The 24450-nt window shown below is 41.1% G+C and overlaps 2 protein-coding genes across 3 annotated transcripts; both read left to right on the plus strand.

Annotated features, from left to right (window-relative positions):
* The first annotated feature begins 1258 nt into the window (after nt 1-1258).
* stc2a (stanniocalcin 2a) lies at nt 1259-18080 on the plus strand. Its single transcript, XM_010894350.3, has 4 exons — nt 1259-1601; nt 8479-8621; nt 15464-15675; nt 15959-18080. Exons 1-4 carry the CDS (start codon nt 1463-1465, stop codon nt 16323-16325), a joined length of 861 nt encoding a protein of 286 aa, XP_010892652.1. The 5' UTR covers nt 1259-1462; the 3' UTR covers nt 16326-18080.
* A 4099-nt stretch (nt 18081-22179) lies between these two features.
* nkx2.5 (NK2 homeobox 5) lies at nt 22180-24218 on the plus strand. 2 transcript variants are annotated; one of them, XM_010894351.2, is made up of 2 exons: nt 22180-22693; nt 23300-24218. In XM_010894351.2, the coding sequence occupies exons 1-2, from the start codon at nt 22363-22365 to the stop codon at nt 23920-23922; spliced, it is 954 nt and encodes a 317-aa protein (XP_010892653.1). In that variant the 5' UTR covers nt 22180-22362; the 3' UTR covers nt 23923-24218. The 2 variants fall into 2 exon arrangements, with proteins under 2 accessions (XP_010892653.1, XP_010892654.1); XM_010894352.2 differs by having other exon boundaries at nt 23303-24218.
* Nucleotides 24219-24450: the final 232 nt, after the last annotated feature.

Below are 24450 nucleotides of genomic sequence, written 5' to 3' on the forward strand. Positions count from 1 at the left end.
TATAAATCTAATATAACATATTCATTACTCTTATATTTGAGGCTAGTCAAAGTGAAGGGCCAATAAGCCTTAGTAGACTAGTGTGGCAGCTAGTTTATCACTGCAGTCTATATAAAATCACATCACTGACTCAGCTAAGGGGTCTGGAACATAATTGGCGAAGATGGCCTATGAAAAATTGGACCAAAATTCCTCATTCTAGCTTTGAATTAGCACTTTCTTGAATTGTTAGAACTATTTACTACTATTTCACACACACACAACCACACAAATGTTGTGTTTCTGTGTTTCTCTCATAGTGTTTGGTCTGCCTGTAGGGGGTGGCGTCTGAATGATGCAATCCCTGCCAGCCATTACCAGTGTGTCACTGTTCCTTCCACAGGTCTCATTGTCTGTCTGTCATGTAGTCCTCTTTCCCGCCTGTCCTCTGTCCTAATTTATTTTCCTCTCTCCCCTTATTGTCCTGAGCTTAGCATGTTGGCATACCAGCCAGCTTCTGCCAGGGGTCCCACCATTCTGAATACTATGTCAATTTAATCAGAATCACATCCATACTTCTTCAGTCTATGACTACATGCTCCAGTTAAGAACATACTATGCCTCCAGGACAGCCCCAGACCCTGCATAAACTAGGAGTGCACTGACTGACTGTCTATGAAAGAAGTACATTTAGTGAATATATAAAAATATAATAACAAAGCCAATGTATTATAATCCAAATTCAGTTGAGGCCAGTGCAGATGGGAACAATTATAACACTCATTTATATAGGCTACTGTTTCCATATTTGGTAGTGGAAAATAAGATTGCCAATAATGTTTTCCCTTGTATCTATCAATTATTCAATGTATTACATACAGCTTTACTACAACAGATGTGCAGTTATTATACATGTTATTAGGCTAATATAGCTGCATGCCAAATACCTGTTGGCATGCCAACATGATTCTGACATGGAGATTTATAGACTGTTTACATATTCTGCAAATGTTTTCCTTCCTCCTATACAAGCAACAACAAGAGACACAGTTCGAGGTTTCTTAGCCAAACACCAGTAAATAACCACCTACTCATACACACTTTTTTTTAACAAGAGGGGTTTTTATGGCAAATCGGTACTTTTAGTGGACACTCCCCTCCTAACCTTGGACGTGGATTTCCCGGTCGCTGATTGGTTGCTGAGCTTGGCTGACAACACCTGCTTGACTCCTTCATCTAAATTAACACCCGCCTGCTCTGGGAAATATAGGCAGCATCCCTGCCGTCCGGGTGCTCAGTCGTCTCTCTCGCTGCGTTGCCTTCCTTTCTGAATACAGTCTACAGTCGTGAGTTACTACAGACAGAGAGCAGACTGGCCTGATAGACTGGCGTGTTTCCGATACAACACTGCATCATTGTTTCAGAGCGGAGTGAAGGCACACTAGCACAGGTTAACTATTAATCTGCACAGATAGAGGCAGTAATGTTGGTGAAATTTGCTATAGCGCTGCTGGTTATGACAGTTTTGGAGCAAGTAATTGGATTAGATCATATTGATGTTCATGACAACCCGTCAGAGAAACCCGCGAGCCAGAAAGGACGCATGTCTTTGCAGAACACAGGTAAGAGGGAACGCGTACTGGCGGACATCGCACGCACGCGCATACACATTTGCACATTGAGCTAGAGAATTAGAAAAAACAGCTTCAAAGTTGGGTCAACGTTGATTTTGTTTTAATATAAAAAATATTGATAGTAGGTTAAACTTGCATGAGCGGGACCGCTTGCTTCTGTGCACGTGCTCCCACGCTGCTGTTGCGCTTATGGAGGAACACGTTTGATATCTCTCGCGCTCTCTGGTTTCTCTCTTGATCTGTTTCTTGAACGACATACCGGCATTTGCCTATAATGGATGAGATGTCCTTTTCCGATTATCCAGAAAGTGGATATCTTGTAAATAGAGAGAGACAGAAATTAAATATGTTAGTAAACTATTAATAGATAGGCACAAGGTAGGTAATGATAGGTCATGTATACAGCAGCGCCTCTAAATGGGTGTTGGTGTGTGTGTGTTTTAGATGTTTTACTGTTTTCCGTCCTTCGGGTAGATTATGCCTGATACAACGTGCTTGGTTCAAAGTTAGCCAACATCCAGGAGATCCATTGGCAACCAGTATGCGTTCTGCATTTAAATGAAACAAACTGGGCTAAATTACTTAAGAGCAGGCTACCGCAGTTGAGTGATTATCTTGTATCTTAAATAGAGTCTACTCTAGGCTCAACAGTTGATTTTACTCTAACTTGCTGATAAGGAATGATGCAATCGCCTAGGGCATGCTGTTGTATCTGCATTCTGAACAGGAAAGCCTCTTCCCTGACAGATACCATGCCCTACAGTCTATTATTTTCAAGAAACGTTATTCTATCCTTATAAGCTTATCAATATAAAATAGTGTGAATATAAGGTGTTTAACCTCTTAATGGTTGTAGATGCATGAACGGCTCAGATTTAGCTATGCACAGTATAGTCCCTCAGTCAGTCAGCCAGTTAGAGTCCCACACCACACCACTGTGTAATTCAATGCACGTTGCGGCCACCTCGTACGATCCAGGCGCATTCCCATGTAAACGCCAACACAAGCACTCACTGCCGACAGCGGCTCACTTTTCCTGCAGCGCACGAAAGTTCAACCCTGTGCCTACATACCTACACCCCTCCCCTTATCTCTCTCTCCCTTTCACACACACACACACACACACACACACGCGCGCGCGCACACACACACGCACACACATTCTCTCTTTCGCTCTCTTACACACACGCATACACATCGCAGAAAAGAGCAGTCCTTGTTGACAACATCATCATCATTTCTCAAATACTGTAAGTCTAGTTATTTACTCTGTCCTGAGGGCTTGTGAGATTAATCCGTCTACATGCCATATAGGCTATAAAGATCACACCTACAGTGAGACAGTGTTGAAATGCTATGTAGGTTTATTAAAGGGATACAGGGACCAAGATGATGTTCATTCATTAATCACAAATGGGATCATTAATTTATCTGATTCTGCAGAAGCAGAATAAGAGTTAATTGCCAAATTCCAAACCTGTTTTATGTTTTTTTTTATTTCAGATAATATCTGCAATAAAATAAATTCTCATGCTCTCCCATTCTCAAAACCCCATATTGACTTGCACAGCAGCGTGGGCAAGTTATTCTATCCCACATGGACAGAATGCCTCAGTGGTCAGTGGCATCACAACAGATCGATTTCAAAATTTGAAGTTTGTCCCAATCAGATCAACGGTTATGTACAGTATTTTGTCACTGTTGGATGCAAACCTTGTAAGGCCAATGTTTTTTTTTTTCTGAATCAATAGTATTGGTTCCCCATAATGTCTTAATGAATGTTTCTGGAACCAAAAAACAGTTACAATTTCACTTTCCATGAAATTGAGACTACTTACAGAAGACACAATGTATTGTGATGGCAACACTTTAAGCTATGATCAAAATGGATTCATCCACTAGCTAAGAATGTCAAGATTATATTGTGTTTGTGCACAAAATGGAAACCAGATTAGTTGAAAAAATGCCAACACAATACAGTAATATCAACCCCTGTGTTCACCTTCTGATTGGTAGCCAATTCGGTGTGGCAAAGAGAGATCAATCAAAACAGAGGACAAAGTAAACAGACAGGAGGTTTTAATTTAGGGATTACCTTCTTCCCTGGCCTAATAACAGTGACACCTAACGCTTTATGTTATTCATAAAGAGAAATATTTTTACTTGGATTATGAAGTTTGGGAGCTCGCCTGCCTGTGGCTAAACTAGGAATAGCACACCTCAATGTTGGCTTATAAGCCTTTATCAACCACAGTTTGCAACCATTGTAAAGTATGATACACAAATGGTGTCTTAATAATGAGTGCACATTCTGTATTTGAGTTAGATGATACATTTATATTTAAAGTATGTCAGTTGGTGGAGAATGACTGCAGAAATGTTGATTCATTCCCTTGTTTAGACATGGACCATTTTAATCAGTGATGAGAAAACAATGATTCACTACAATGTGCGCAATAACTCAAATCTCCATTGTAACTTTTTTTAATTGTAAAATAGCAAATATTTATTGAGATTTGTAAATATTTGATTCCAAAATGGAATCATATTATGAACTTTCATGAGGTTTTGTTTATTAATGTTGAAATAAGATCTTTTTCTCAGTTCCTGAAAACTTGCATTTTGGAGTTTAGGAGGTTTGCTTAAGAGAGCAACGTAATGACTTGAAAACAATGTAATGACTTTGAAAGTGGCAATGATCCTATTAAACTGAAATAGACCAACAGTTGGGTAGGTTGTTGTGGTGGATATGCAGTTGAGCCACCGACTGATTCCAAGGGTTGTGTGTTCAATCTCAGTGCCAAATAAACTAGTGTATGTGATGCCATATACTGTGTATGGCTTTTCTCAACTTTTAAAGATGTATTCCAGGAGTTTTGATTCTGAATGGGATTGAGATCAAAACTTTGACTGGGCCACTGTATGGCATTCACCCTTTGTTTTTGAGCCATTCCAACATTGCTTTGGCCTTGTGCTTGGGATCATTGTCCTGCTGAAAGTTGAAATACCTCCCAAATGTTTCTTAGGGGACTGAAGCAGGTTTTTCCTGTGGTCTGAAGCAGTATTTCTCTGTATTTTGCTCCATCCATTTGTACTTCAATTTTAACAACATGCCCAGTGCCAAGCTTCCACTTTCTGATTATTGATTCAACTGTGCTGGGATATCCAAACTGGAATATCCAAACTGGTATATCCAAACTGGAATATCCAAACTGGTATATCCAAACTGGAATATCCAACCTTGTGGATATTTTGTAACCTTTTCCTAATCTATGCATTTTCATTTCTTTATCTCTAATGTCAGTATAGTGCTCTTCATTTTGAAACCAATGTTACAGCACAGTAATTGATTTTCAGTTAAAACAAACAAAACCACATTTCTGTACACCATTTGTAATTCAGTAATATGAGAGAATTGTTCAGGGGTTTAAATACTTTAGCATGGTACTTTTGAAAATATGTATTATTATTTCTCAAGTAAGATGCTGATATGAATGAATAGGCAGATTCATCCTAATTAGGCAATTGGATATTGATTTCGTAGAAATATGAAGGCTACACATTACCCAACTCTTTACAGACACCAAAAATGGCTGCTTTTCTCCTTTGGGATGGCATCTTTCTAAATATCATATAATTTGAGGTTGACAGGCAGACTTTTCCCTCTCTCCTGGTCATTTAATTTCAGTCCACTATCATTTGTTTTATTCCTGTCCTTCTTGGCTGCTGCCGCCCGGGCGTTGTATAAGGTTGTATAAGAAAGCTAGGGGTAGTGAGAGACCTACTAGAGCTCTAAACTGCTGTTAGGTATATATCATCTCTTCTATATAGTTGGAGGCAGTTGTTTCAATGTAAAGATCACCTACTGCACTACCTTATCCTCTATACAGTTCTATTGACCATGTACATGGGGCTCAAAAGTGCACAGCGGCATTAATAGGATGCCCATTGTGAAACAGCAGCCAGGCTAGGCAGTCACACAGAAAGACCATGTGAAAAGGATGTCAAGTATGCATACTGGCAATACAAAAATGAAAATTGTATAGTAGCTAAAATAACAGTGATTTATTTGTTTTATGCCAGCAAATCAGACACCTGTTGACTTCAACTAACAGAAGCCACAATAGAAATGCATCCTGCAACTTCTACACATTCTACTCTGGTACTGAATATTGCATCTGTATCTGCAATGCACCATACTCATGCCAGGCAATGCAGATGGATTCTGACGCAGAACCACACAGTAATAATCTGTTTGTCACCCTGCGTTGATCTGCCCACCCCACTAGTCTCTCTCTGTCGTTCTGTAGAGAGAGGGGAGATGCTGCTCTCTTCTAATCTCTGCTTCTCTAGTGTGGATGGCTGGTGACAGTAGTCTAGCGCAGTGACTGTGAAGAGAGATGGTGGTTCCTACGGGAGCGTGCAGGGTGCATGCCCTGGGGTCCTCACAGCCTGGGGATCCAGAACAAAGTATTGTTCCTTCTGTTTTCCCTGAGAGAGTGATCCTGTCCTGTTCCGGTCTTCCAACAGGAAAAGATGACAACCTACAAGAGTTGCGTTGTTATTAATAAGACAGACATACATTGACAGAGAAACAAAGAAGGATAAAGACAACCTTCAATACTGACCCAAGATGTGGATTTGAGAAAGATGGCCTGGTGTTCTTTCTCAACCCAATGATTGCCGCAGATCCTTTGGTTTCAAGACCACCATTGACCACAGTGTCTACCTCTCAGCGCAAGTACCTTAGAGTGACCTGCAAACATCTAGATGATAGCTCACTCAAGCAGGTTCACCTTCTACAATATCCTCTAAACCCCTTTGTCATTCATTCCGCGGCTTGAGACGCATCTTAGGGGGTGGGGTACTGTCACTTCCTGGCACGGCAGGCCTGCCAGTGAGATCCAACCCCCTTTCTCCCTCATTTGGAGCACAGACAACTGTTTGTTGTCATTGCCTTCACCTGTGTTCATTATCACTTTACCTATTTCAATTCCTTCTTCCCTACTGCATCTTGTCAGTTATTCTTTTGGATTCCATTCCTTTTTGTAGCGTTGTTCAGTTCATGCCTTGTTTTAGTTTTATAATGTCTTAGTTCTTTTTATTAGAAGTCTTCCATTCTCCCTGTGCATGTGTCCTGCCTCCTACATGTTACAGTAGTACAAAAATCTATGCTTCTATCTACACCTTTACATGCTGAAATAAATGTTTTCAAACAATCTCTATTTATAAAGTCACATTATATTGTAACAAGTCGTCTTCCACTGGGAATTCACTAATCAAGTAATGGAATTGGCCAACTAAAACTAAAGCATCAACCTTTCATTTATCCTGCAGGTAATTTCCCTTCCTGTGGAGTACAGTAACTAGAAGCAGCTTTACACAGCTCTGAGGAGATATGTGGGACCTTGAGGATTAACCAATCTTGTGACCGTGTTTGATTGGTATAACATTTCCAAGTAATAATAGGTGTATGGTAGTTTGGTAGTTTATGGAGAATTGCTTTAATATACATACAAAAGCCAGTGTTGGGACCTTCTAGCAGTCAGTGATGTCCATCCCACTCACTAATACAAATAACAGATGAGTACTAAAAACATTGCATGTAATAAAATGAAGTGATGAAGTAAATCTAAACATTTCAATGTTGTAAATTACTTCCCCGTAGTCTTGTTAATTGTACAATTTTCTTTCTACCATAAAAATGAAAATAATCTGTTCCGCTGGAAGAAGAATAGTTAGAATAGTCTCTGTCTTTTTTGTTAACTTGTCTGTATGTGACAAACAAGATACCTCTCAGAAGGAAAGCTTTCAATTTGGAAATCATCTGCTGGGCACTTCTTTGATACCACAGCGTCTGACTTGTGAGCTCTATGGAATAGCATGCATTTAGTTTGGGTGAGCACTGTGCGGTGTCATAAGGATTGACTCAGTTCTGAATAAACAGGAAGATGTGGAATTAAGAACAATATCATCTATAGAAAGGTGGATTAGTTCTTAACAGTTCTTAACTAAGGAACCAATATTATTTATAGATAATTTAAACAATAGCGGACCTGAAATTAATCCCAGGGGCACACCTTGGTGACCTGTAGAAATAGTTACTGAACATTTCACCACTGACAAGTAATTTGATTTAAATCGTGACAGTTTCCTCACTAACTTTAAATTATTTTCTGTATGAAAAGCTTTGAATAGGTTAATTAAGAGGGAAGCGCAAATGCTGCTATTTTATCAAGAGGCAAAAATTTATATTATGACTACAAGGGATGCAGCAGAAATTGTACTGTGTCCTGGTTTAAAGCCTGGCTGAGTTGAATTCAAGATACCTTTCTGAGAAAAGAACAAACAAAGCTGCGTGTTAACCAGCAATTTCAATATTTTAGTTACGCACAAAAGCTTTAAAATTGGAAGTGCATTATTGAAGTTGCTGCAGCACATGCTTTTGTAGAGGTGTAACATGGGCTTTTTCCAATTCTTGGGAATAGCTTCAGACCTAGGAAAAGATATGAGCTACACCCCACATCACCATTGCCATTGAGAACAAATGCTTGTGATTTATTAGTATTATTTGTTTTTTCTCTTCCTTCTAGCACTGACTTTGTTTCTAGGTACTTAATTGAGTAAGGTGTACTTACTACTATTATGCTGTGTGGTTGTCCCAGAAACCACTAACTGTAAGTCACTATGGATAAATTGCTAAATAACTCAAATGTAAGGTTAAAAACAAGGATAACACGGAAATGACTGCTTTCAGATGGACTATGTGGCTTATGTAACTGACAATGACAGGTCTCTCTCCATCTCCCTCTCCCGCTATCTCTCCATCTCCATCTTTCTCTCTTCTCCATCTGTCTATCTCCAGCTGAAATCCAACACTGTCTGGTGAGTGCAGGGGACGTGGGCTGCGGTGTGTTTGAGTGTTTTGAGAATAACTCCTGTGAAATACGTGGCCTGCAGGAGATCTGTCTGACTTTCCTGCACAACGCTGGCAAGTTCGACTCCCAGGTAAGGCATGACCGTGGGTGGAGTGTATGTGTTTTAAGTGCATGGCCTCCGTGTGTATGCTTACATACTGTCTTAGAAATTAACGTTTAAATGTGTTATGAAAGTGGTACCATCGCTTGTCACTGGAGTGGCACCTTGTAACTTAATAACTTGTACTTTTAGTTCTAGGTTTATAACTGTATTGACTTCATACCTCAGCTTGTGCCTTTCTTGCGGTCCATAAGAACGAAACTATGATTTTTACCATGAAAGGGTGCTACTAGAGTGACAGTAATTTGTCATTTCTAATAATTCAGTAATTTGACAATGAGGTTCATTCCTTGTAAGTGTCAAAAATCCACCATGGGCCACTTAAAACTGATGCAGCATATTTTAGAGGTTCCAATAAAAAAAAAGCATTTTAGATAATAAATGAATGATTTATTTTAGAGATAACCAAGAAACAAATGACCTGTTTTTATCATAACCTTTTCAAGGTTTATTGGGGATTCTGCCCCTGTGGGATTTCCAACATTTGGATGACTAATTAAAAGACCAGATGAAATGTATTATCAGCTAATCTGGAGCAGTGCAAGAATTAAAGATACATGACAGTCATGCTTTTCTGTTTAACTTGTATATATATATATTTTTTTTAAACATATTTTAACAGGTTAGTAGACTTGACAACACATTCTCATTTAAAGCAACTACCTGGGAGTAAAATTTCCATATTGTAGTAAAGGCTATTCATGCTAAATTCATATTGATTTTTTAAAATGTCTTATAAAACAAACCTTTTTTGATATCTTTTTTGTAAGGGCCTATTCCCTAGAGCACTCAATCTCAACTCTGGACCTCAAAGCCAGTTCCACGTTTTTTCATTGCAACTCTCTAAACAGGTACTTAGTTAGACACGGGACACCAGGTGATTGCGATTAATGAAGACGTAGAAAAGAATACCAGCAGGCTCTAGATCTTGTAAGCTGTGTTTCTTAACCCTAATCCTGGGTGTCACCCTGCATGTTTTAGATCTCTCCCTGCTCTGTCACACCTGATTGAAATGATTGGCTCATTATCAAGTTCTTCATGAGCTACATCAGGTACAAACCCAATTCCAAAAAAGTTGGGACACTGTACAATTGTGAATAAAGACAGAATACAATGATGTGGAAGTTTCAAATTTCAATATTTTATTCAGAATACAACATAGATGACATATCAAATGTTTAAACTGAGAAAATGTATCACTTTAAGGGGAAAATAAGTTGATTTTAAATTTCATGGCATCAACACACCTCAAAAAAGTTGGGACAAGGCCATGTTTACCAATGTGTGGCATCCCCTCTTCTTTTTATAACAGACTGCAAACGTCTGGGGACTGAGGAGACAAGTTGCTCAAGTTTATGAATAGGAATGTTGTCCCATTCTTGTCTAATACAGGCTTCTAGTTGCTCAACTGTCTTAGGTCTTCTTTGTCGCACTTTCCTCTTGCGCCAAATGTTTTCTATGGGTGAAAGATCTGGACTGCAGGCTGGCCATTTCAGTACCCGGATCCTTCTTCTATGCAGCCATGACATTGTAATTGATGCAGTATGTGGTCTGGCATTGTCATGTTGGAAAATGCAAGGTCTTCCCTGAAAGAGACGACATCTGGATGGGAGCATATGTTGTTCTAGAACTTGGATATAACTGTCAGCATTGATGGTGCCTTTCCAGATGTGTAGGCTGCCCATGCCACACGCACTCATGCAACCCCATACCATCAGAGATGCAGGCTTCTGAACTGAGCGCTGATAATAACTTGGGTTGTCCTTGTCCTCTAGTCCGGATGACATGGCGTCCCAGTTTTCCAAAATGAACTTCAAATTTTGATTCGTCTGACCACAGAACACTTTTCCACTTTGCCACAGTCCATTTTAAATGATCCTTGGCCCAGAGAAAATGCCTGCACTTCTGGATCCTGTTTAGATACAGCTTCTTTTTTGACCTATAGAGTTTTAGCCGGCAACGGCGAATGGCACGGTGGATTGTGTTCACCAACAATGTTTTCTGGATGTATTCCTGAGCCCATGTTGTGATTTCCATTACAGGATCATTCCTGTATGTGATGCAGTGCCGTCTGAGGGCCCGAAGATCACGGGCATCCAGTATGGTTTTCCGGCCTTGACCCTTACGCACAGAGATTGTTCCAGATTCTCTGAATCTTTGGACGATATTATGCACTGTTGATGATAACTTCAAACTCTTTGCAATTTTTCTCTGAGAAACTCTTTTCTGATATTGCTCCACAATTTCTCGCCGCAGCATTGGGGGAATTGGTGATCCTCTGCCCATCTTGACTTCTGAGAGACACTGCCACTCTGAGAGGCTCTTTTTATACTCAATCATGTTGCCAATTGACGTAATAAGTAGCAAATTGGTCCTCCAGCTCTTTCTTATCTGTACGTTTAACTTTTCCGGCCTCTTATTGCTACCTGTCCCAACTTTTTGGGAATGTGTAGCTCGCATGAAATCCAAAATGAGCCAATATTTGGCATGACATTACAAAATGTCTCACTTTCAACATTCGATATGTTATCTATATTCTATTGTGATTTAAATATAAGTTTATGAGATTTGTAAATTCTTCCATTCCTTTTTTACTCACAATTTGTACCGTGTCCCAACTTTTTTGGAATCGGGTTTGTATGTTAGGGCAGGGAGAGATCTAAAACATGCAGAGCAGAGGGGCGTCCAGGAGCAGGGTTGAGAAACACTGTCGTAGGGTCAGAGTTGAGTACCCCTGCCATAGAGTCACCATGTAATGTATAAGATCATTTATCTAATAGTCAAAAACAATATGATCATGTATTCCAGTAAGTAGCAAGGTGACAAGCCAGTTAGTAGAGGAGGATTAAGTTACCAACCTGCCTGGCTACCAACCTGAGCATTCATAGTTAGCTATTCACACGAATGATCTAACTTAGGGTTAGGCTTCTGGCTATCCTGCATTCATTCTTACAGTAAATAGCCAGCAGGATCCTTATGTGAATCTCATTTCCAAGATAAGTGAAGAGCGTGTTTAGGATGCAGCAGTGTTATGTTTAAATAAAATGTACATGATCTATAAATACGATGTTCTATTCAAACTATAAACTCTCGTTGGGATGGAGGTATGCACACACAGTGCTTTGGCTAGTCTCCTGTCGTGGAAGGCGTATAAACTCACTGACTACTCACTGATGTTGTTTATCTGGTAACTAACATGGCGCTCCCCCTTGTACAAGTGCTGTTTATGCCCATGTGCAATTTTTTTTTTTTAAATGTATTTAAATGACAGATATCAAAATATATACTTCATATATTTAAATACATGTATGAAAATATATTTAAATATTACAGTTTTGTATGGGAATGAAATACATTGAAATAGTAGGATGTACACTATGTACCCTGTCCAGAGTTATAGCCTACAGGGTAAATTATCCTACACACATTTTGAAGTTGCTTCCCAATGACATTATTTTCTGATACTGTTTATAAATTGAACAGGACCAGACTTCATATGTTACCATTCATCCCACTCCAATACACACTGAGCAAGCCTTTAGATCTCAGTAGCCATTCCTAAAAAAATATGTATGCACATAATACACTATCCATCAGCAAACATCTCTGTGTTCTGGTTAGCTAGATAATCAGGTCTATACAGTCATGTATCAGAGTAAACAAACATTAAAAATAAAAATAAAGCACAAAATCAAGTTCTGTAGCTCGCTTAACTGGCTAACTTTGGCTAACTTGTTTTGGGTGATCATTTACTTTTAAAAAAAAGTGTGGAAACTGCAGTAAAAGTGCAATAACTGCATTCATCTTGCAATAACTGCAGTAATTACTTAATCAAGTAATATTTTGAAGTCTGTTGGCTTTGTTTCAGAGACGCATCTTATCAACATGTACATTTTTTGAGCACTAACATATAAAAACAAATGTTTACAGTACAGTTACAGTCACACTTTGTTATGGTGGTCCTAATCTCAATGACAGAGCTTTTCAGGTTGAGAGTGGAGGCGACACGCCTCCTTGTGGTAGCATTCACTTTCAAATGTAAACAACGTCCCAACGATTTCCTTATTTCTGCCAATGGCGCATTGGAGTCAGGCATTATTATGTCAGTTTGAGATACCATTAACCACACCTATGATAAATGTTATTCATCCAAAATTCAAGCAGTTAGCAAGAGACGGCAATGCATACCCCACCAGATATGCCAACCACAGGACATCAAAAACAATCAAAGCCAGAGGCTGGGAAATGCACCCTTCTATTCAGCGTCATTACGAAATGGAACTCTCTTGATCTGCACATCACCAAATCTTAGCAGTAAAAGCAAATGGGAAAAACTGATAAAACAACATCTCACAGTACAACAGGACGTGTGTGAAGAGAGACACAGAAAAACCAAGTCTGTTACACGCAACACTAATAAATAAATGTATGCTATTGCTGGTACACAAAATATGTCCATACACTGAGAAACAGAAAGTTACCTTCACATCTTAACACTTTTTTAGAATTGTGAAGATGACGATTTACCTCTATAATAAAATATTAGTTATCTGCACAAGTACATGGAGCAACAGTGAAAATGTTCATTGTTTATTTTCGTTAAGGGGTTGGGGAGGGTGATTCAGTCAAGTGAAATCCTAGTGATCTAGTAATCAGTAATAGTACATAGAACTGATGACACGTCATCGCAGGACCATCTGACCGCTGGACCAGAACGTATCCATATTTGCTGGTCGTGTTTGTGCATGTGCTGTAAGAAAATCATCATGGCAACCGAGAAGGTGCTGCATTTTTTGTATGCACATTACTGACTAGCCAGGGCCAAAAAGTTAAAATATTATCTCACAAGATCAATTCTACATAACAATTTGAAGTGCACGGTATAACACATGGCTGTTGAACCAAAACAGTGCGTGAGCCAAAACTATATTATGTGCATTCTGACATGGCTGGAACACAGTAGTGCACAGTAGGTTATAATTTAAACAAAATGCAGGTGGAAGTGTAGTTTCATAGCTCTTTCTGCGCCAAGAAAACGATACTGCAGCCTTATTTCTAAGACTGTACAGCATTGGCCTCTGAGTTAGTGCTCGCATTAATTGTCTGATGCGTTTGTATGCCTAGCCAGCATGCGTATCTGCATGCGTATGTGTGTCAGTTCCCTCGTACCCTCTCCTGGCCCGCGGAGGTTAGATCCCTGCGTATCAGGGCCAGAGGGCTCCGGGAGCCTGGGGTAGCCAGCTGGCACCGTGCCCAGCTAGATCTCCTTTCAGACGGGTAGAACATGCTCTGTCCTCAGCAAGAGCTCATGCTTTGACTCCGATAGTCAAACGTTTGTCCAGAAACGTTTTTTCACTTTGGTTTCTCACTTTTTTCAAAATGAAATATAAAAACGACCATCTAGCATTGGAATTTATCGTCTATCAATCATCCTCGTCCACCATTGCTACAAGAGGGCGGAATTTATGGTATATCCCTGTGTCCTGGGAACCTCATTTTACTTCATCCCTCCAGTGCTCACATATTATTCCATCTTTACCAGTATTTCATCATGATTTAGATTTTTCTCACAGTACTTCCCCTCCACTCTACAACTGCCCCAAAACTCCCAAAAGCACAACAATGTTTCCTATTGCCTGACTGCACTCCCTCAGGCTTCCCAACAGTACAGTCTGCAGGCCTAGTCAGACCCTGACATTATGAGCCATTGATGGACTAGACTCCGGAGATTAGCCATCATCAGGACCATCAAAGATGATCTACTGTTTTGGTTTATTAGTAGCTTCAAGACATGGACTAACTGTTCAATGTCCTTAGGCTTTTATATAAGTAGAACAATATATTGAATAATTGAGGAATATAATGACTCATATTAAACTGCATGAATGGATCTGTCAGTTGCTACTGATGTATCATATCATGCACCCGATGACACCATATTAAACATGGGGTGGTTCTAGGTGTAAGTGACAGAAGCGGTCACTAGGGGACGGGGCCCAAATCAGATTTTGCTTGGGGCCCTGAAGAGACTAACCCAAGATACTCCGAGCCAGAGCTTGTGGTTTCTGCTAATCAGCCACTTGATTGTAAAAATCCTCACCACTGCCCCTAGGGGCCAGAATTCGTATATTCCAGCTTCCTGGAGACCCGAACATGAAATATTGCTTTGAATCTGATATTGTTCTCCCTGTTATCATGGTATGAAAAATCCCATGCTAAGCAACAGTGGTGGTGGCGACTTTGATAAGGTGAAAGGATCTGGAGTGGGTCTTCATCAGACTAACCTCACAAACCACATGTAAAACCAACAGCTGAGCAGTGTTTCAACATCCTCTGCGTAACCAAAAAGTTTAGGCTAAAGCCATGGCGGCGGAGGAAGTGCCTTTAAACCTCAGTGATCTCAATCTTGATAGCTACAATTTTGTATCATTCGAGCGGAGAAGGTAGTGAGGTGGGTAGGGCCAGAAGAGTCATTGAAACCAGACACTATTTACTGTTGCCTGGTGTTGGGTTATCAAGAGAAGCCTCTCACTAGGCCATCAGACTGGGTTACAGAGCAACACGTTTTAACCACCTTAGAAGTAGAACAGGGATTAGCAGATTTTGGTTGGTTAAACACAATCCAACCAACCCAACAGTCCCCCAGACCCCAGCTTCCAATTGGTCCATTAAACGGGTCCATCCTGCTGCTATTTCTCAGGTCTCTGTTGCTGCTTTGAAAGAGAATATGTCCTCAGTAAATGTGACTGGTAAAATGAAGGTGAAATCAAATTGGTAACGGTTGAGCGTTCTGTGTCTGTTTCTTCATTTAGGGTAAGTCGTTCATCAAGGACGCTCTAAAGTGCATGGCCCACGGTCTGAGACACAAGTTTAGCTGCATCAGCAGGAAGTGCTTGGCTATTAAAGACATGGTGTTTCAGCTACAGAGAGAATGCTACCTCAGACACAACTTGTGTTCGGCAGCCAAAGAGAATGTGGCCGTCATGGTGGAGATGATCCACTTCCAGGACCTCTTCCCTAAAGGGTGAGTTAGGCTTACCAATCACCTCTCTCTCTGTCAGTGTCTTTCCATTTCTCTTTCTCTGTGTTTCTCCCACTATCTTTTCCATAAAGGGTGAAGATGGGGAGACATGTCTCTGTCAGGGTCTTCATTTCTCTTTCTCATCCATCATTCTCCTAGAGGGTGAATTTCTCTCTAATTTACTGTCTTTCCCTTCCTCCCTCTGCCACCCTAATAAAGTTGTTGATGTCCAGCCCTATACTAATATGAGAATCCAGTCATTTTCTGTGTGTCTCCCTCTGTGCAGGCCGTATGTGGAGCTGGTGAACATCCTGCTGAGCTGTGGAGAGGAGGTGAAGGAGGCCTTGACCAGGAGTGTCCGGCTGCAGTGTGAGCAGAACTGGGGGGCTCTCTGTGACAGCCTGAGCCTCTGCTCTTCCATTGCACCCCCTCCAGGACAGGCCCCCGCCCCCCCCGACCACCGTCGCCCTTCAGTCCCTCACTCGGAGCCTGACCACCCCCGTCCCTCCCGACAGGGTGACAGGGACAAGATCATTAAAGGGGGCTTCAATGCCCACCCCCGTGGCCGTAGCCAGGGCCCCCGCCGACAGAGTGTTGATCCTGGGGTGGTGGCGGAGCAGGAGGACCCCGAGGCCACTGGCATTCGGAGGTGAAAGAGACATCGGACCCTTAATGCCCCGATCCCCCACCCTGACCCAGTCACCATCGCAGCCCCAGCTGATATACTATACATGATTATAGTATACGGTGTGTGGTATTCCTCACCGCACCCCGACACCCACCACCCAGCCATCTGTAGATATGTAACATACAGCGTTTGTTTGTTTCAAAGTGGGAAATGTGTTGTTTGTATTATAATTCTAGATACTTTATGATTAAATACAAAACTGTGTACTCGTTTTGAAGTCCAGTTCTGGCACATATGAATTGTAGTGCATGACGTTGGGTTACCATGACAAAGTAAACAAACTGGCCGTTCTCTAATGGCCAGCTTCCGTCGTTAGGATTCCTACTAAGGACACAGGGTCGGTCTGTAGCAGCACATTCATAGGGCCCTATGGGCTATGATCAAAGGTAGTACACTATATAGGGAATAGGGGTTCAGTTTGGGACACAGTTCTCTCATAAACCTGTAATCTCAGCTGATTGTAGCTACAGCCCCGATGCGTCCAGGTGCCCGAGCTCTTCTTTTCTGCAGGGACTCCGTTCTGTGAGACGGTTACCTGTAGTGCACTCACCCGGGGTGACGATGTCATAAAGTAAGTAGCACTGGGAAGATTCAAGTAGATTCACGTATGATTCCCAATTGATTCGGCAGCCTTTTTTACTTTTATTCAAAGCTACAAGCGTTCCTTCGATTGGAGAAACAGACTCACTCTGGCATACACAGACAGCACCGCAGCCACACTGCGCTCAGACGGCACCCGAGGTCTGACGATATCCCAGTGACAGAGTGCTGTACGGCTGAAGTCTTCATTGAGCAACGGCCTAGGCATTAACCCAGGGAGCTAACAGTCTTGAGGTTTCAGTGGTCAAAATGTCACACACAAATAAGTCAACAGAAGTCAGTCAACAGTGTGCTTTCTCTTGTTTAACTTCCAGACGAGAGGTGGAGACGAGGAGGAGGAATGAACGTGTTCACTTCTCTCTCCCTCCCCCTGGCCATGGCAGTCCACTCAAATGGCACCCTATTCACTATGTAGTGCACTACTTGCTTCAACGAGGGGCATCTAGTGCACTACGTACTGCAGGGTGCCGCTGGGATGCGTCACCAGCAATCCCAGCAAGGACCCAGGATCTGGGTTAGGTCCACACGCGGGGGCTCTGGCTGCATGCCGCTCTTATTCCGAATGTTATATTTACTAAGGCCACCAGAGAATTCCTCTGGACCACAGCCAAGGACGGCCAGCCGCACGGGGAGGTAGGGGGAGGAGAGAAGGAGGAGAAGGAGCAGAGGGAGGGAGAGAAATTTGCTCTGCAGTTCTTGAGGAGGCACGGTTTCTTTCTCCTCTTCATCGATTCCCTCTCTCTCCTCTTCTGTCAGTAGTGAGGTGTCTGTAGATCCGTCATGCAGGCTTTCTCAGACCCCTCTGAGCCTGTACATGCCCATTCAGATGATGTGGCAATGCATTGAAGTTAATTGACTTAACACAGGGCACCAGGTATGTTAGTTCGTTAGGGATTTAAACAATCTAACTGACAATCTGTTCCATACTCTGTCGCTGTCCTCTCTATTTTGTGTTCAGGGAGAAATAGACTGACCCCCCCACCCCAGAATGTGGTCTGGTATTGTTGTTATAATTAACCTGTCTGACATTGTGTATACAGTACTATAATGAAACTACGGATTCTTGAAATCAACATAAATGTATCTTCATATAATTAAAAGTTACTTTTTGTGGATATTTCTTACACTGTGTTTTTCTTGATTGTCAGTGTGCTCAGTAGAAGGATTTGACTAACTTAACACAAAGATCCAGAAAGATACACTGGAACCTATGCCAACAAACATATGCATACCAGATGAATAAAACTCAGGCTGGTACTAGAGGAATCTTGTCCAGAAGCAGACTTGTACCTGTGTATTCTGTGTAATATCGCCCCCTGCAGGTCAATCTACATAGGGCACAATTGAGACTTAAATCATTCATGCACGTCTGCAAGAAGAAGCAGAAGACACAAACGCAATCATCTGTGATTAAATTTGACATGCAAACACACAGATATTGCAAAGTATAATAACAATAATAGGATAAGTATATCTAGAACGACAGGCTGTTATGACAGATCTTCCTATATGAACTCTAGAACAGGTCACCAACTAGGTTACCTGGGCCGTATTTCTAAATATAGTCCATGCACACGAGAACACTTTTTTTTTATCACACCAACATCGAAAACATTTGAATCTTTGAACCTATCTTTGACCTGGAAATAGAAATCGCCCAACTATGAGCCTGCAGCACTTACTAAACCATCTTGACTATGATTGATTATCTTCTACATTTTAATTGAGCGGAGATCTCAGACCTAATAGGCTAAACATACGTTGGGGTCACTGTAGACAAAACTATAATACAGTTTAGTTCAAACATGCCATCCCATTTCCCCAGGGGACCAGCACACTACCTTGAAATAAGTAACCCACTGATCCCTGGCCAAGCCTCAGAACATGAGCTGGGAGGGGGAGACGGCTGTGGAAAGGAGATGAGAGGAGAGGGTAGGATGGAGAATGGAAGACAAATGGAGTACAGACAGAAGACACTTCACATGGCTGCTCACACGCTACAACAACCTATTGCTGCAACTAAAGCAATGACCACATGGTGGAAGACTCTGACTACAGAAGCCAATCTACTTTGTGACTGCCACCATAAATAAAAACCATTATGCTTATTGGGTGATCATGAGCTTCTACTAATATAATTTGTGAGAGAATGGCCCCAACTGTCTGATAAAGGTCTGATCTAACAATTCAAATGGTTGCCAGTAACACCATAAGAAAAGGCCTTCAGAGCCATATAGCTGTGTCAAAAAATAAATAAAGGACGATCCACGAATGAAATGTTATCCGCATCCAGACGTTGTGGAACAATCAGAGCGTGAAAGAGATGAAGGGGCACCTGGGTGTCAAATCGTCATTAGATGCAGTATGGCCTTGAACTGGAGGGAGTGGGAGAGAGAGAAGTATTTTGTATACTTATTAATTGGTGCAGGGGGAAATCTGTTCAACTACAAACAGGTGTTCAAACGTAAAAAAAAAAATAATGCTTGAGGAGCTATGAGTTTGTTTCATAAAGCCCCTTTTCATTATTTAATAATGAATCATTGTTCTGACCATGTGAGTTCTAATTCCTTACCATTATCTATTTCTGACCTCTTGGGATGATTAATACTGACAATTAAACAAATATTTAGAAAATATATAAGGCCTATATATATATATATGGAAATGTATATTTACACACAGTAATATATGCATTTCTATGTGCACAGTTTGTGGAATTGTTAGGAATTATATAGTCCACAAAGGCGTATCCCACCAACTAAACAATAATTTTTAGTTTTTAAAATATATAACACATTGTGCTGGTAAGTGTTTGTAAATAATCCATTGGGCCTTGTTAGTTATTTAATAATATTACAATAAAAATTTGTTAAAAATGTATATACATTTTTTATGCATTTTATTATATATTTTAGGGCCTACGTGAAACATTCTCGATTATCGGCGAAACAATGTTAACTTATGGAATTTACATTTAAAATACATTGAGCAAATCGGATACAATATAAACAGCTGTTGTTGGCGTAAATCCAAATTCATAACAATAGTCTACAGTTTGTGATCCAATCTGTCATATTTTGATATATAACAGATCATAAAGGATTATAAATGCAGATTAGCAATGGCAATTTTACTAATTCGATAAGGACATATATTCTATTATTTTAACTGTAATGCTATATGCTTAGCTTACATTTTATAATTGTGTCGTTTAAACCCTAAACATTTTGAACCGCGTCGAAAATGTTAGACGAAACAAACTAAAGACGTTTAGGCTATTCTAGATTAGTCTGCATAAAACAAGTAGTCGCAATACTATCTTCCGTTAAGACGCCATTATCGACTAGAGTAATCAGATTATTTACCGGATCAAGATTCGAAATTGTTTATCTTTCCAAGGTAATTAGTACGCGCCATTAGGAAGGTGTCAAGATCGCCAATATGATTGACTGGTCTTGAGGACGGCGGAAAGACACCAGTTATGCGCGTGGCGTCTGCTCGTGTAGCTCTCCCCATAGTCCCCACACATACACAAACACACAAACACTGGAACGGACGCAGACTCATTAGATAAAAAACAACACAGCGCCCCAGAATATCCTCTCCCGTCCAGCGGAAGTTTTCAAGCAGCCTTATCTATCGCTTTATCTGACTAGAGATGTGCTGCAGAAAGACGGACCGGACAGAGAAAGAGCGAGAGAGAATGCATTAGGGATATGAACCATGTGCCATTAATAGGCCTGTCATGTTCAATGTGGGCAGTTGACACATTGCCTTTCAGTCTGTCTTGCAGAATTTAGGACATTCATGAAAATGAAATGCTATTTTAAATTAGGGATCTAATTTAATTAACTCAGTCTTAAAATGTAACTAACTCCGATTAACCTCACTCAGTAAGATCTGCCACTGCAGGTCCTATAGGCCATCCCTGTCTGTAACTGTGTAACGCCTTCAAACCTTTATTGAGATTTATCACAACAGACTTTAGACGCCTACTAAATGGCAACGGTTTGTTCAAGTAGGAAAAATCCGTCACTCACGAGGATATAGGAGGAAAACACGGTTTCCATGCCTTGCCTTGGGCTGTCTGAGTTCCGTTGGTTTACTTTATTTCACCAATTATTGCTGCGCAAGACAAGGCAGTGTTGACGCTCCATGCTCCTCGCAACCATTCATCAGCTTTCGAGGCGCGTAAATATTCTTTAAAACTATAAACACGTCGAGATCGGTCGGAGACAGAGGGACCCATTTAGTTCCCGGGGTTTGAGCTAAACGCTGCTGGAGATAAAACAAACGATAATACTGTCTGTCTCCTCGCCGCTGTCTCCTCAAGCATTAATAATGGGTGTGATGCCAGCCCAGCGTGAGCACCTTTTTTAACAGTGTGCTGTGTGGAGTCTACGCACGCTCATCTTTTACCAAAACCGAGTTAGGTTACAACTCGTCTATCGAATCGTCTTATATCGAATAACGATAACGAATGAACTGGGCAATTTTCGAGTGGCCTGCTGATCTTTACCCACTGAAACAACAGTATACATTGTATAATGACTGCCGGCCTATCTATCGGCTTTCAGTAGGCCTACCAAATGTGTCCAAAGGCATGACAATAGAAATGGCATGGCATATGTGACACTTTTGGCCCGGTTGTGCTCCGTGGGTGGGAGGGTGCTGGTTTGTTGTCGTCTGTTATCACGTCCTGATAGCCAGGCCAGGGGCAGGCACCAGGATCTTTACCCGACAGACATGGTTTCGGGTTCCATTGTAGCAGGCCCTAGGAACCAACCTGTTGTCTCTTCCTCCCCTCCCTAGACGCTTGTCTGCTCTTATTCCCAGCGGAATAAACATTTAAGTAACACAAAACACGGGGACTGACACACGCGCGCAAACAGGAAGGCCAAAAATTCATACTAGGGTTCATTTTTAATACCGACTATCAGCTATTCTATATTGCCTTCAATTCTGTAATTGTAAAGTGCAACTAGGAAGTACATATTTACTGGTTAAAGTGGTTTTAAAACAACTGTCATGTCCACTGTGGACAAAGGAGTTTGTGACCGCGCGTAATTGGTGCTGAAGTTGCATTCTGTCTTCAGATGCAGCACGGACTTGTAGGGTTACCTCGCCAGCTATTATTTTGACGTCACCGGAACTGGGTAAGCCAACGCTTCATGGAGTTTAACCTCCCTCTCATCTCCACCCTCATCGGTCCCCATCCGTTGGAGAAAATAGGCGAAGAAAAAGTAAGGGTCTCGAGTTGACAGTTAAGATGCACACTTCAGTGAAGATCGTCCTCGGTTAAACAAACGAGTACTTGAGCTCAGTAAATATTAACAAGAAGTGGAGATTTTGGAATCACCGTTTTGTTGCCTGTTATATCTTAGATTAACTGTTCCTTGGAAATGTTTTCCAGCCCTAGCACGTCCACTCCCTTTTCTGTAAAGGATATATTAAACCTGGAGCAGCACACTGAGGATCTGGTCTCACTAGACATCTCTCCACGGATGGACTGTGCCCTACCGACCTCCTCTTGCATGATGTCCCGCCTAAAGCAGGAACCGCTACGGGAGATGTCGTCTGGAAACTTGCTGTTTGGAGAGGAACTCCATGAAGCTAAAGCCAACAGAAATACTGCCCTCAACTTCACCGCTGCCTTCTATGGGAAATCTTTCTTAGAAACTGACATTAGGGATGGAAAGACGGACAGCTTATTTGATGGGAAACACAGAAAAGGTAACATTTTATACAGTTGAATAATTTGCCCTATCTTGTTCAATTATGGATATGCAGTTAGGTAGAATATGCAGTTAGGCCTAGCTTACAATCAAAAAGCCTCCAAAAACATGTAAGGTAGGGAAAGATAAGGCCTTTCACATTGATGCAATAATGCCGCTCATATTAATAAAAATAAAATGTTACGACATTAGGCTAAATTCTCTCGTCAAAGGACACGGTTAAACCCATATGATTACGCTTTAGAAAATACAGGTCCGGAGAAAATTAAGAGACCACTGCAAATTGAACGCTTCTGATCCTCACTAAAACCTTTCCTTTTCTACTTTTTTGGAAAGGAAAGAAAAAGGTGCAGGGGTCTCTTAATTTCTCCCAAGCTGTATATCAACCAACTATATAATCAAATCAAACCGTTTTAATATTTGGACTCAAAATAGGATGTAGGGCTATATACTATGTCTAATTAAAAAAACAATTTGAGACATTAGATGGCCAACTCTTGCGTAAAAGCGTGTATCCCAATATGTAATTCGCGATGAAAAACTTTGGCCTACAATACGGCGATTAAATGTGTCTTAATTCATTCGTTAATTTCTATTCCACTAGAAGTTCCCTACATCTCTCACAGCGAGTCAGTGGACGACCTGAAGTCAGGGGACCCAAATCGATCAACCAAATCCCGCAAGCGGAGGAAGCCGCGCGTGCTGTTCTCTCAGGCGCAGGTGTACGAGCTGGAGCGACGTTTCAAGCAGCAGAAGTACCTGTCAGCTCCTGAGAGGGACCATCTAGCCGGGGTTCTGAAACTGACCCCAACACAGGTCAAGATCTGGTTCCAGAACCGACGCTACAAGTGCAAGAGACAGCGACAGGACCAGAGCCTGGAGATGGTCGGTATCCCGCCACCAAGGCGCATCTCAGTCCCAGTGCTGGTCCGAGATGGGAAGCCCTGCCTTGGAGACTCAGCGACCTATAATGCTTCTTATAATGTGGGCCTAAACCATTTCACCTATAACAGCTATAACAGCTATCCAGCATTCAGTAATTATCCCAGCCCTGGCTGCAATACGAACTATGCCTGTAACTATCCCACGGCTGGGGTGCAGTCTATCCAGCCCTCACCAAACAACGGGAATTACATGAACTTCGGTGTTGGGGAGTTTAATAATGTCCAAAACACGTTCCCTTCCGGCACTGCAGTGTCTTCTTTACATGGAATAAGAGCGTGGTGAACAACGGATATCATGAGAATAAGATCAAACAATGTTTTAAATCGCATGCTCTTTTACGCAAACTGTGCATAAGTATTAAATGCAACTTGAGCGCTGTCATTGTCCTGGGTTACATTACATTTACTGTGTTTCAACTGGCAAACTGTTAATTGCGCAGCTTGTAAACACATATACAAGATCTATATGGGAAAATATAGTATAGGCTTCAATTTGTCTTCGGAAGTCTTTCCCCCAGTATTAATGTTTTCCATCTTCATGATCATTAATGCATTGAATGGTTATTATATTTGTAGAAATTAAATAATATACGTATTATTTGTAAATAAAGCTTCTGTTTTATGTAAACTGTGCTTTTCCTTCATGTACGTGATAGGCATATTTCTCGAAGGCTAACAATAAAATGAAATTCATAAAATGAATATATTAATAAGAAGGGAGTAATTTACCAGCAATTACCATCAATAACCATCAAACCATAATTTTTTCCTACGTTTTTTTCAGTTTAATATTTTTATATTCTGGTGCTTT

Source organism: Esox lucius, chromosome 4 (assembly GCF_011004845.1).
Source record: "Esox lucius isolate fEsoLuc1 chromosome 4, fEsoLuc1.pri, whole genome shotgun sequence".
Lineage (NCBI taxonomy): Eukaryota > Metazoa > Chordata > Actinopteri > Esociformes > Esocidae > Esox > Esox lucius.